Source organism: Falco rusticolus, chromosome 6 (assembly GCF_015220075.1).
Source record: "Falco rusticolus isolate bFalRus1 chromosome 6, bFalRus1.pri, whole genome shotgun sequence".
In the NCBI taxonomy this organism is placed as follows: domain Eukaryota; kingdom Metazoa; phylum Chordata; class Aves; order Falconiformes; family Falconidae; genus Falco; species Falco rusticolus.
The window spans coordinates 62,337,897-62,352,169 of NC_051192.1; the positions used below are offsets into that span (position 1 = coordinate 62,337,897).

The following is a 14,273-nucleotide window of genomic DNA, read 5'->3' on the forward strand; positions in this document are numbered from 1 at the left end:
GATCCAGCTGGTACGGAGCAGGATCCCACAGGCGCCCGCCTCATCCTTCCCCCAAATACGCGATGCCAGGAACTTGTTGCATGACCAAGACAGGCAGTGACAAGAAAAGTAGTCTTTTATTTCAATTAATATTTCTTGGCATTAGGCAGATATTAAATAACACTGGAATGCACAAGACTATTAACATATCGACAGCAAAAGGGAGGAGGTGTAGCCAAGTCAAGAACAGCAGTGCGAGTCACATCACCTCGGGGCACTCAAAAGCCATTTAACGCAGCAACCACCAAAAGTAGGACTCCACTGAGAAATACAAAATGAGGATGAACTCCTTTCAGGTCTTTTGTTAATACAGTAATGTTGGAACAACTGACAGTAAAAATGAACAAATATTTGCATTCAGGAATTAAACAGAGTGAAATATCCACAAACTGCTAGTCATGCAATTCTTTTGGAACAGCAATTTGCTAATGCATAAATATCACAAAAAAAACAATCTCCAAGATCTGAATAAATCACAGACAACTAGAAGAAACGAAGCTCGAATACTACTTTATGCCTTAAATAGATGACCTAAATATTTAAAATTTTACTTCACCATATATATATAATTTATATATATATTAAAAGAAAGTAAAGACCATTAGATAAGTGCAAGCAATTTTCCTCAAAAAGAAAATTGGAACCATGCCCAGGAAAGCTGCTTTTTTTTTTTTTTTTCCTTTTTTTTTTTTTTTAAACTTCCTACTCCATTCAGTCTGCTTTGTGTTTTGTTTTTTTTTTTTTTTTTTACACAGTAACTTCTGAAGCAAAATAAATTATCTACCATCTGCTATGTCGGGTAAAAGTCCTACCTAGTATCTTCTTGGGATCTACTAGAACATCACCTTTCTTACCGACTAAGTGAAGTGGTATCTCACCAGAGATTTGAACTCTTTTGTAGCTGCATGTAAACATACCTTTCGATTAATGTTTAAAATGTGTAGAGTGAATCATAACATTTGTGGGGAAGCAGAAATGGAGCTGCCGAAGGAGAGCTGCACTGGTGTTAGCGAAGGGAGCGAGGGCTGGATCGCTCGGACACACGCGCACACAACCTGGCAATGGGATCTTATCTGCAAAGTGTGGAGGGATGGTTGAGAAGGCATCCGTTTGCGAGCAAAGCTTGAAGGACACAAGCCGAGATTCTCTGTGCACACTGTCCACTTTAATCAGAACTGACTCGCGCTACTGGGGTCGCACTGTAACAACCGCACAATGGAGGGATCGCTCTTGGCACCTTTGATGAACTCTTCCAGCGACAGTTTACCTGAAAGGGAAGAAGACCAAAAGGGATGTAATTTTTAAAATGTCAGCTGTTGCCACCACCATTGCTGTAGCTTGAAAAATCCTTCCCTCCCCGAAGCAACATACATATATTTAATCTATCACAAAGGCATTCAGGGGAATTTAGTGCAATGCACAGCAGCCAAATCCTACTCAAGCCCTTAAGCCCAGATGTATTTTTCTTCTGCAAAACAATCTAGCATAATAACTGTTATTTTTTTATTTAAAAAGACAGTACCAAATATAAACCCAACTGTTCTAATGTAATTTGGCAGTTTTTTGCCCAGAACCAGACTATACATATTACATGACACATGAACACGAGGTGTGGTACCTGAAGAGTACACACTTTGAAAATGACACTTTAAACCTAAATATCCCAAATTGCCCCACTCTGCTCCCTTGTTTGTTGTGACATGTAGGGCTGAGCAGTGATGGCTTCTCCTGCACCTACAAGGCCAGGCTGGACAAAGCTCTGAGCAACCCGGTCTAGTTGAAGACATGGCAGTGTCACGAAGACGTGTCATGGCAGGGGGGTGGACTAGATGACTTTTAAATGTCCCTTCCAACCCAAACCATTCTACGATTCTATGACTCTACAAGCCACTTGCTGTGCCCTGCTGGGTGTGCAGGAACAGCAGCAGTTTCACAGGACAGCAAGAAAAGCCAGCCTTGGGGAGCCACCTACGGCCACGCATTGCTCCTGAGCGTTTCTGCTTTACACAGCTTTGGTTCAAGCCAGGGGCACTGACTTGGATGGACCCTGTAACAGTCCGTGGGTCTGAAAAGGCAATCTCTGGAAAAGCAACGATGAGGAGCAACCGCCCTGGCTCCAACAGTCCCATGGCACAGCATGGCTCGGTATGGCAAGGAGGAAAGATCCCATCTGGTCTGTCAGACCTCATCCCGGGGCAACCAAGCTTCCTGGCAGGTTTTTCCCAAACTCGAGACCAGACCCCTGCACAAATGTCATTGGGAGCCTGTAAGCAACCTCTGCCTTGCCTGCTATCACCAATACTCTCCTGCTCCACTACTCTGAACCATGGCAGAAATAAGCCATAGAAATATTAATGAGAAATGAAACACTTTTCCCTACGAACCGGAGGAGACAAGCATCTGCTGCGTCCCTGACACTGTGTCTGCTGATGTCCCACTATCTCATGCTCCCAGCACAACCTACCCCTACCTGCACACAATGCCCCAGGGCCGTCCTTACCCAACCCACATGCTCCACTCGAGACAGGCAGGACCCATGCATGAATATCTTGCACTTGGCAGCTGCCTGCTGCCACTTTTGGCCACGTGCCCCCGAAGGCAGGGAGGCACAAGCTCATTGTGCTGGTTTTCACCAGCCCCAGGATGCTCCCAGCCTGCCACAAGGATGGGGAAAGGACTGAGCTCGGTGGCCAGCACCTGAATCAGGTCAAACAGGTCAAAATAAGCAAACCTTCCTCTTGTAGAAATCACAGAAGCTAAACAACCTGTGGCACACTTCTGTCTTAATTTCTGGGGTTTAAGCCAATGTTCCCAAACCAAGCGTTCTCTTAGGTTTTTATCAGCCTGAAAAAGAGTACTTATAACTATCAGAACATTGATCAGTTTTCTTCTTTCCTTACAATATTTAAAAGCAAAGTACAAATCAAAATCTATTTGCAATGTCCAACAGTCAGATAGGGAAGAAGAAATATTTCCAGCCACCAAGAGCACACGCGTTTCCCCGTGCACAGACTTTACTGCTTGGCACTGCACGGCTTACAGGGCTGGTATTTTACTGCAAAAAGGATGATGTTATTTCAGCAACAAAGTGCATCAGATGGAGGATGTATATAGCAGTTCTTTTGACCACTACTCTGTTGCACATCTGCATGCACTGCTACTTTCTCTGCATAAGAAAAAATACTTTAATCATGTTATTGTAGGGCCCTCCACATGTGAAGTCAGGGGATGAAGTGCTAATTTTGATGAAGTTAAAGGTAAAATATGCAAGGACTTCAGCAAGGCCAGGAATTTGCCCTGGGGGCTGCATCTGCAGATGCCAAAATACAGCCATAAAATTATTTTAAATAAAAACCTTTCTATACATAAGATCATGTTTTTTCATGTCTCCATATCTCAGTACTAGAAGGAAATCTTGGCTCCTGCTGAGTGCATCAGTAGGATACAGCTCCTGATTTTGATGTGGGGAGCTGCCACCTTAGCTGCTACCAGGATAATTCCCAGGAAAAGCTCCATCTCAAGTAGGATGAGAGGAAACATGTCAGCAGGCTGACGGGCAGAGGAAATTGTTTCATTTTGCCTGTGTTTTTCAAGCCTAAGGAAATGAGCTAGCTCAGGTGGACAGGCTGTGATGGGTGCACTGTCAGGTAATCTGTCAAGTGGCTCCATAATTAGCTCGGGAGCTGTTACATCCCCCTGCCGCACGCACTGCAACAGAGTAAACACTGCAGATTCAAATGTGACCATGCATATATGGACACATGCCATAGACATGCACAGAAAAGAAGTATTATGAACCCAGGGGAATTTTTGCTTTCCCAAATTGGGTACCCAACAGCATCCCCAACCCACATTACCGATGACAAGCACAGGAGTGCAACTCGATCAAGGGCAACAGGAGCAAAACCTCGGTGCGTAGTTTATGCTATGCCCAAAGAAAACAACCCAAAGACTCACAGGATTTTCAAAGGAGCCTCTGCAGAAGGGGATTCACTCATGAAATGCGGAGGAAGGACTGCTCCCCTTCCAGCCCCACAGCAGGAAAGGTCTCTCACCCACTGCCCCCTTATTCACCCTATTTGTTATGGACTGCAGATGCTCACCGAGGCCAGGCAGAGACCAGAGGCGCTGGTGGAGACATCCCTGCCCTCTACCCCTCCTCCTGAAATACCACCATCTGCTTCTACCAGCGCTGGGCTAGAAAACCTCTACTTCTAGAGCCTATGAGGGGGTGCTGGTGGGAGCCTACCATCGTTGTTTGTGTCCATCTGTCTGAAGATCTTGTCTGTTCGCTTCTCGGGAGTGGATTCATCTTCCGGCATCTTCATCACTGATGAAACCATTTTGTAGATTGCCTGAGTATTAAAAAAATAGAAAAACAAAGATATAGGAAAAACACGACCCAAACAATAAAGCATCAAGCCTGAGAAAAAGAATTTCAGCCTGTAGCAATAAAAACAATGCAGCTGACCCTGGCAGGCAGCTGCAGGACTTTATAAAGCAAAACAAATAGGAGTTTCTGACTGCAGCCCTTTTTATTTTTCTTTCCTGTATTCATTCAAGCTTCAAAAGAAGCTCCCGCACCGCTAGGTCAGTTTAACTGAAAGTCAGGGTCTAGATTAACGTACGAGCAGGACTGAGCTAAAATACAGGAGGCAATGGTGTGTAATTCTCTTTTCTGCAACTGGGCTAAGCCATCACCTCTTTGGCTGGCTCTCAACATACACTCAGTTAAGTGTGTGCGTGCGGGGTGTTGTATGGATTACAGGTGAATATGAATAATATATAGGAATAGGGATTGCTTTTCTTTGTGGATGGGTAAGGAAATGCATTTTCAGACTTAGATGAGACCTCTTCAGGACGTCTGCAGTCCTAGCCCTCCTCCTAATGGTCCCCGCTCAGCCATGAGGCCTGATGGCCAGGGCGCTGGCACCGGCTGAATGCATGAGGTGCTTCCCAGAGCCCCTTGCAGCGCACTGGAGACAGATCTCAGCCCCAGCGTGGGTGGCAAGCAGCCCTCTGCCGAGGCCGAGCCCCAGCCGGCGCGTGGGGCAGGGGCACCGGGAACTGCCTACACGCCCCCCTGCTACAGCCCATGGGCTACATGTTTCCAGCCTTCCGGAAACAAAGACATGCTACAGCCTTTCATCCAGAGCTCATGTTGACTCAGATTTGATGTTTCAAAGTATTCATTCTGAGATTAATCAGGTCAGTAACATTTGCATTGGGTCTATTTTGATCCCAACAACATGCCGCTAAGCGATCCCTGGGGAGAGCTGCAAGATTTTTGGCTGCAGGCCAGTTGCACAAGCGCCCTGTTTGTATCTCAGGGCCGTCTCTCATCTGCATCTCATAGGTCCCACCATGGACCCCAGTGTCCCTTTGGGAACTGTGGGCTCAGGAGCCTCCCTGGGGCAGCAGTGACCCAGCTCAGCACATCCCTCATCTCCAGTTCTACCTGTCTCAGGATGAAGAGGTTACAGCAGCACGAATAAAACATCAAATAGAGACGGCGCCTCACCTGCACTATTTCTAGCATTTCCCCACGGCTGATGTACCCGTTGCCATCCAGGTCATACATACTAAATGCCCACTTCAGCTTCTGTTCCAGCTTGCCCCGGGAGGTGACGCTCAGGGCGATGATGAATTCCCTAAAGTCAATCGTCCCGTCGCCATTGGTGTCGAAGGTGCGGAAGACGTGCTCTGCAAACTTCGACGCGTCGCCGTAGGGGAAAAAATTTGCGTATATTTTTTTGAACTCTTCTACAGTCAAATGGCCCGTTGGGCAATCTTTTAGGAAGCCCTTGTACCACTCCTGCAGCTCGTGGTCTGTGAACTCGGTGTTCTCGCGCAGGTCCTGGAGCACCTCAGGGCGCAGCTTGCTGTTCTGCTTCCCCATCCTCTTCTGGATCTGTGTTCAGTGGCTGTAAAATGAGACAGCATCCGCCTCAGCTCCAGCCCCACGCCGTGGAGAGGGGCTGGGACAGGCAGAGCCCTGTGGGAAATGCAGCCCAGGGCAAGGGGGAAAGAGGAAAAAAGGGATGCTGTAAGTCTAGGAAACTAGGCAATAGGAAAATTCATTTCATTTGGCCTTTTTTCCTCTCCTTTAGGCCCTCTCAGTTCTAGTACGCTGCAGAAGGACAAGGGAAGGTAGTTCAGGAGGGTCTGTTCAGGAAATACTAATCCTTATTATTAATCCTTATTATCTGCGAAATAATAATCCTCGTTATTTAAGTTCTCCTCTGTCCTGCTCCTCTTTCATATGGTTTGTGATGCCCAGGTCTGGATTCCAGCTCCTGACCCACCCCACCAGGCTGATCTGCTGTGACAATCGAGCAGGAGCAGCCAGGGACAGCAGCAACGATGAAAAGTAAAATCCATCTGTTCAAAAGTGAAAGTAAGCCGGGGTGAACAAGGAGCAGGAAGGGCAGGCGGCTCTGTGCCAGCAGTGTTTGCATCATGCAGATGATCTCTGAAACTCCTTGGCTTATGGAGCATCTCCTTCCTCCCTGCACCTCTCGCCCCACAGCAGCCCCCCAGCGCGGTGGGGCTGGGTCGGTGCTGCTTGCAGCACCATGGGGGTCGCAGAAGGCTGCAGCAAGGGTAAGCTCAGCACAGCCCATGCTCAACAGCATCACCCCAAAAGACTTCTCCCTCTTTTTCTCAACTGTGGGGGCAGCGCAAGCAGACGGGTCACTGCAACAGCAGCACCAACACAAGGTACTTCATCCTTTTGAGCAGATCACAATCCTCTGCCCTCCCGGACAAGCAGGGAAAAGGGCTTTTTACAGCAAAATGTTCGGCAAAGCAACTCCTTTCAGGTTTAGTGGGGTTTATACTTCTATTTAAGCTTATTCAGTAAGTTCAATATTCCCCAATGTGAGAAAAAAGGCATTTTAACCTCAGGATTTTATCAGGATGTCAGGAGGGGGCTGGGTTTGTCCCATCCACTGACAGTGCCCCATACGGTGCAGGTGACCATGCAGGTGCGACCACCCAGCAACAGGAAAGCTCCTTCAGGAAAATGAAAGGTGGTCTATTTGCACTTAGGAAACAACAGAAAACAAACAAAACCATAATATATTTTTGGCTTTTGTCCCTTTCAGCCTTCGATGGCATCCCAGCAATACCAACCCAAGCAGCCAAGCAAAAGGCTGAGCTGCGCCTCCTTCCCCGGATCCAAGAAGTTTATTCACAAGCTTTGCCCAAAGTCACATCCAAACCCCTCTGGTTTTGGTTTGCATAAAACTGGTCCAGCATCAATGACATTTCTCTGCACAGCCTGTTACGCCCTCGTTAGGCTTGCTCACAGCCGGTGCAGTAGGCAGGTTACACCACGTGGCCACTCAGTAAATGGCAAGAGCTAAGCAACAAAGAGTGCAGAGACCAGGCAAAATACAACACGGGCTAAGCACTTCCCAGACAGTAAGAATCCCAGGCACGCATAAGAACCTATTTAAAAAAACATGTTAAAGGTCAGCAAAAAGTAAGTTGCTCTACAGCAGAGAGATTTTCAACAGCTGAATTTAAGCTTGTTTTATTTGTACTCTACTTAGTCTCTGCATAGCCTCAGCAATGTAAAAATCCACATCCTGCTCTGTGGCTTAATGCTCAGAGACAAAAACCAGCCAGCTGCTCATTAGTTCAATGTATCGGGCTTAACAGAAATCTGGGTTGTCATTAGCACTTCTGTTTTCTAGAAAAGCTTTGGAGCTGAACTATTGGCAACTTTATTTTTGCCCATTATATTGCAGAGTTTTCTCCGGGCCCATGACATACCTCTGCTTGCTTCCAACATGCAGGGATGCTACCACTCCCTGTCCCTGCCAGCATCATCTCTAGGAGAGCACTGGGCTGCCCTCCAGTTAAACCACTAACTCCCAGATGCTCCCGCTGCATATCCATCTCTGAATCTCCCCTGCTCCAGATACTCATCCTTGCAGTGCCAAGGGCAGAAAACACAATATTCTACTTAGCTGCAGTCGATTTCCAGAAAACAGCGGCTTGGAGCAAAAAAATGTGTGGACAGTGATCCTTTTTTTTTTTCAGAGCAGAAATTGTGACACTATGTTTCTGTCCTTGGGCAAGGAGGTACCTCCAGGTTCCATCTTTCAATGAACCCCTTCACTTCATGATGCCTGAGCGCTTTGTAAGAACTACCGTCCCCATCCAAAAGCGGTCCCTGCTGCACCTGCCACTGTCTCGGACTTCCCTGGGAGAAAGGCAGGAGGATTGGCAGAGCCCGTTCAATGCAGGAGCTGGACTTTAAGCAGAAGTAACCTCAGCTTTAACCACGCACAGGGTTAAGGGACCATAAAACTTCCAACTGCTAGTCAAAAGAGGTTTGAAAAGGTTCAATGCCATTTTCCCCTGCTCCTGTAATATCTTTATTGTTCTTGTTCCCTTTAAAATAGAGGGCCCCGGACAACAAAGAGGTAAGGTGTTCATTTCATTTATTAGATTTCACTACTTCTACTAGTGGTAAGATATATCCTGTTACTTGGATGGATGCTCATTTAACATCCGCTTCAAAAGCTTTATATTCAACTAGTCTTTGCATTCAACAAATCACAGGTTATTTCAACCTTTCTTCTTCTTTTACATTGTTTTATACCAGAAAAGTAATGTGCCATGCTCTGAATACCAACCTTTTTTGCACATCAGCTTTCTGAAAGGCTTCATAATGTGTTCAACCCAAATGCAACCCTGCAGTTGCTGTAACTAATTTGTTAGAAATAATTAAATATCCAACATTAACATTAATTTATTAAAGCCGATCTAAAAACACCCAGCTTCGATGTGAATTGTGTTGCAGGTAGCTCCTCCAAAGTGAAACGCCTAAATACCTCATTAATCATGACAGCAACCCCTGCTGCTGGCATCCAACTGACATTTCATTCGATTGCTATAAAATGCTTTCATCAAATCACTTTCCAGAGGCTCACCGGCTGATTTAGCCACAAGACCACTCAGAGGATGGCTGCTAATGGAAATCACAGGGAGTGAGTCTGGGATGCTCAGGTCAGTCCTGTGATTAGGGCTGTGGGACATTTCTTAATGAGCCTGTACCAGCCAAATCTCCTGCTGCAGTGGGTGTAGAAGGCAAGGAAGGAGAGACATCCTTGCACCCAACACTGCCCTGGGCAGTCGACGGAGTCCTAACTCCAATTACAGCCTGCCTGTCCCTCATTTCCCATCACGCCAGGGTGAAATCCAGGGAAGTGATGCTGCATACATTGCAGCAAGGTCTATCCTGGCTTAGCATGATGAGCAAAAGCCCTCAGAACATCCGGCACTATCATGGCAGTAACAAAAATCATCACAGGAATGCCCTTGAGGTGATCAGACAAGGAAAAGCTCGGAAGTATAACCGCAGACCAGTAGACTTCACAAGTGTATCACTGCTCATGAAAGCAATGCTCAGTCATGTAAGGCTCAAACAGGGGGAAATGCAGATGCATTTTTGTTCCAGTTTCACACCAAAATTTTTGTTAAAATTATGTGGTGCTGCTGCCTGCCTGCAATAAGCCTACATTCAGCCAGGCTAGAAACCAAGATGCCAGAGAACTCCTACTTGAATATATCCTCTGTCCTTCTAGGCTCAACAAAAGTAAGCAATAATCTCGTAGCAAAAGCCTAGCAATGAGAAAAAAAGGTCTCTTACTGAGGCCGAGGTACACACCAGTTAAACAGCTGAAGTAGCAATTCTGTGTTTTTACCAATAGATGGAAGGGTTGTCAGCATCCACGCCCTGAAGTATTTGAAATACTTGTAGCAAAGCTCAGTGCATCCTACTTCTACATGAACACTTTGTCAACCACCAGTTACTGCAGGTAGAAGCATTCTCGGAGCACACAGCCTGAAGAGCTGGAGGCCAACCCAGCTTTTTCACTGCAAACCTTCTGAAGGCAAAAATCCCTTGAACTGAACTCCTGATGGGACACTCTTAGTGCATCAGCTAGGGCTGCAAAAGGAGGAATGACTCCTTAGAGGTGCACTTCCCTGTGCAAACCCCGTTGAATACTGATTTAGTGTTAGTAAAAAAAGGAAAATTGATGAAATGCCTGTCTACAGGACAGAAGTGCTCTCCAGCAGAGAAAGTGCACAGAGAAATAGAATAAACACCTTTTATATTATCTGAGCTATCTGCTTTGCAGGGGGAAATCTGGCACCGTTTTTCTTGCAGTGATCACTTATAAAACTAAACAAGCATGTCTGAGATCTGTTACGGTTCTGAAGCTGAGGCACAGTGCCTCTGGGGCTGAGGAGCCCCAAGCAAATGAACAGCATAAGCCAGACATCAAATACTGCTCGAAGTTGGTCTGAAATGCAAGAACCATTCCCACAGGTGTGGAAGATCATTTTACTAAAACACCTCAAGTGTCAGATCCATCACTGGTGCCTTCTGCCTTGGGCTGCAGAAGAACAGACAAAAGGATTTAGCCCACAGGGACCTTGTGAGCATCATGTTAAGAAAGGCTTTGCTTGGAAACACTGCTTTATAGTGATGGTGGTCAAACACCGGCATAGGTTGCCCAGAGAAACTGTGAAGCCTCCATCCTTGGAGATACTGAAAATCCAGCTGGACACGGTCCTGAGCAATCTGCTCTACCTGAGCCTGCTTGAGCAGGGAGCGTGGACTGGACGATTTCTAAAGGTCCCTACCAACCTCAGCCATTCTGTGAAATAGCCTCAATATCCTTTTTTCTATGGTCAGGTGAAGACAAGAGCCATGAGGAGGTCCTGCTCCTCTGGGGCAATTCAGCAACTGTGGTGCCTTGTTCTGAGGCTGTATTTTTTAAAGTTTGATACTTGTATTAAAAAAACAAACAAAACCCACAGGTAGTCCAAATAAAAGCCTCAGTCACTAAAGATCTGTGCTGCCACACTTCAGAAACGCACCCTCGAGGAGAAATGTTCTGAGGTCTGGTAGCACCATTGCTCACCAACTCAGTCAATGCACAGATGTATTTAAGAAGACTCCAGTTCCTGCGGACGAAGCTACAAGAGGGAGCTGGGTTCTCGGGCACCCCAACTAGCAACAAATGTCTAGCGGTAAGAAAAGATCATGTAGCAAACAAGCTGCAAAATGGGATTATAATGACATCTTCCACACCGTGCTTTGCCCAGGGCTGGTCAACAGGTCTGATCTGAACTGGGAGGGGAAATGTGCAATTACATGGGCCTGGGATGGATAATGAACCCTGGACTAAAGGGCAGATTTTGTTACATGTTTTAATGCCAGTATCCTAAGCAACCAGTGTTGCAAGAGAGAAAGCACAGGATATACAAATATGTTGCTATAGATATCTGGTCCTGCCTGGTAAACTCATGCGAATTTCTTTCCTGCCCTGTGGCAAAAGCAGCCCCGATGCTCGTGTACCAGCTAACCGCAGCACCTGCTCCGTCTTCCCAAGCCATAAACTCAGGGCCACAAGCAGCAGCTTCTGATAAAGTCTGAAATGCAACAAGGAATATCTTCACCTCCTGAAAAGCTAATAAAGTAAGTAGCGAGCCAAAAGAGAAATCTCAATGGATAATGCAGCAAAAAACTGAAACCCGGCAGAAACGCTGTGGGGTTTGAGATGCGAAAGGCTGGAGCCAAAAGGAGCTGAAGCTCCTTCTCCTGCTGCCTTTGGGGAAACAGAAAGAGAAATGAAACCTGACAAGCGAAGAACCCACCACACTAAATAAATAAATGGGCTTTTAAAAGTTTTCACTTCCAATGACTAATCACGCTTTTCTTTGAATAAGTAACATTGCTTACTTCCAACTTATTTTCAAGTTGAATGCTTTTCAGAAACTTATTAAAAAAAAGTAGGTGAAGGGGAAGGACCACCCCCTGTATCACCCACATGTTCAGCTCCAGAAAACTCAGTAACAATTCAGGTACATATAGTGAACATCCTTCCGAAATGCGCAGTGAGTCGGTAACGGACCTTGAGCCACCTTACTTTGGAATTTTACCCATGAACACGTACCCAGGAACTCTGTGGTCTCGAAAACCCAACTCCACGTCTGGGATGAAAACCCATTATAGGTAACCTTTCCCCCCTCCCAGCTCACCAAAGCAAGTTGTAATTAAAAAGACTCCAATCCTGCAAACAGCTATGTGAGAGGAATATTTCCAGGCTGGCACATTAATTTCATGGAGTCAGGTGCAAGGGCTGAAACCTGAGAAATTCACTTACAGGTCTCTGGATTGCTCTTGCCTATTGAAGTCCCTTTACTCAGAATTATATTCCCGATTTAGAGGGAAAAATCAATTAGTCTCTGACACTGAGCATCAATGCATTAACCCAAGAACCGTTTTTCATTCATCTCATTGGTATGTGGTGCAGAGGCATTTGCAGATGACAGCGCAGCAGCTCCCCAGCCGCGGTAAGCACTGCGACAAGCCAGGGCACGCTGGTACCCGCTGCGCCCACCAGCACTGGCCCCCATCACCAGGAGATGAGAGTTTGCCATCGAGGGCATGGTTACAAATTCATTGCAAAGAAACCAAAGAACCACAAAACACCCCCAAACACTCACAAATTGCTGCTAACGAGGAAAAAAAATCAGACCTGTGGTGGGACCAGAAAAGTGGCAGTTTCTTGGGAAGCTCTCCGTAATATTCCCCTGCTCAGGGAGGAGAGCTTATTACTGTAAAGGGCAAATATTCCCAATGCAAATAAGAAAAGCACAGAAATACTTTGAGTAAATTAGGAAATTGAATTAATTTGGGTGGGAGCAGATCAGGCAGCAACACAGCTTGCGATTGCAGACAGGAAAAGAAAATCATGAGTGGATTTTCCTTGTCGCCTCCCTTTGCCTCTTCCTTTTTTTTTTTTTCCCCCCCTAAAATGAAACCAAGGGAGGAGCAGCCAGCCCTATTTTGTCTTCAGATGCTGTGCAATGTTGGCAAGGCTTAAAAAAAAAAAAAAAAATGGTTTGTTTACACAATATTACAGAGCAAGGAAAACATGTCAGCACAATGTCTTAGCACACAAGGTCTTTTTCTGAGAAGGTTGGGTTGCATGAGGAAAAGCCCAAATCATGTTCACCGAATACACTGTTGTGATACATAATTTTAAATAAAGCTCTGTGAGTGCAGGCCTGCAGGATAGGGGAAAATGCCTGATGGGAATGAGGAAATCAGAGAGTACATCACACCTTTTAGAAAAAAGGGAAGTGACAAAAATCAGCACCGGGCATTATATTTTTAAAGTAATTAAACCCCCAGAGTTAGCATGGTTGGGCTCTTTTGTCATTGGGTTTCGAAAGTTTCATACCATCCATTGATTAAATTGATGAAGGCAAATCACATAATAGTTTTCTAAAGAATAATCACAGCCTTGGGAGAAAGGAAGCTGGATTAAATTCAGAACAATTAGCCAAAATACAGCAGCATCAAGAACCAGCCAGTGGCACCTGAGCAAACCTGGCAGCATCAGAGCCATTTACGTGAAGAAGATGGGGAGTTTGGGGATAATGACACTTCCTAAAAAGTCAGTGGCAGATGATAATCAGCCCTCTGCAAGACCATCCTCACTGCTAACGATGCCCCTAAATGAAAAAAAAAATAATCAGAGATCTGACGCCCTTCATTTCCAGATGCAGGTACGGTGTTGGGATACAGGGGCTGGAGGAATCAAGGGGATTTCAGGGTAGCTAATTTGAAGGGAAGAGAATCGAGCTGGGTTTGCTTCCAAAGAGTGGGAAGAAATTTTTTTTTTTTTTTTTAAGCATTATTTAGCAGAGGTATGCTTAGTAAAAAGATGCTGAAAAATGTGGGTTTGAAGATCTGTCAACTAGCTACCTTTAAGAAGAATTCACCCAACATTTATTTAGATGTTTAATTAAAAATACTGAAACACTGGAGGGGGGGGGGAGGATCAACCAAAAGAGAAAGACTGTTAGTAACATTTTCATCCACTACATACACAGCTATTGCTAACAATTTCTATTACTACCTACTTTTGTGTTCCAAAAATCTCAAATCTAATATAAATTAATCTGTTTATTTTATTAATCTAGCTTTCTAAATAAGTTTGTTTGTGGTATTTTGTTATTTTTACACCCATCATAATTTTAAAATAGCACAAAAGCCACTGGTTAACTTTCTTGTAAAAATATACTCCACTAAACCAAAATTCTTCTCAAGACACTTATTTTTCCGCTTCAGTGACAACCACCAATGATAGTAACAAATTGTTTCACACCTTTATTCTCTTGTCTGTCGAATGAAAAAC

The 14,273-nt window shown here is 45.3% G+C and overlaps 1 protein-coding gene across 3 annotated transcripts in view; it reads right to left on the bottom strand.

The window, feature by feature from the left end:
* Positions 1 to 232: 232 nt before the first annotated feature.
* Positions 233 to 14,273, bottom strand: part of HPCAL1 (hippocalcin like 1) — a 66,317-nt gene continuing 52,276 nt past the window's right edge. For 2 of the 3 annotated variants that reach the window (XM_037391177.1, XM_037391179.1), the window contains 3 exons: positions 5,561 to 5,963; positions 4,289 to 4,394; positions 722 to 1,306 (listed from right to left, as the gene is read on the bottom strand). In XM_037391177.1, the coding sequence (XP_037247074.1) occupies positions 1,209 to 1,306; positions 4,289 to 4,394; positions 5,561 to 5,938 (582 nt within the window). In that variant the 5' untranslated portion in view covers positions 5,939 to 5,963 and the 3' untranslated portion in view covers positions 722 to 1,208. Of the gene's footprint in view, positions 1,307 to 4,288; positions 4,395 to 5,560; positions 5,964 to 14,273 lie in introns of all 3 variants that reach the window. The other variant, XM_037391180.1, reaches the window with a different exon arrangement.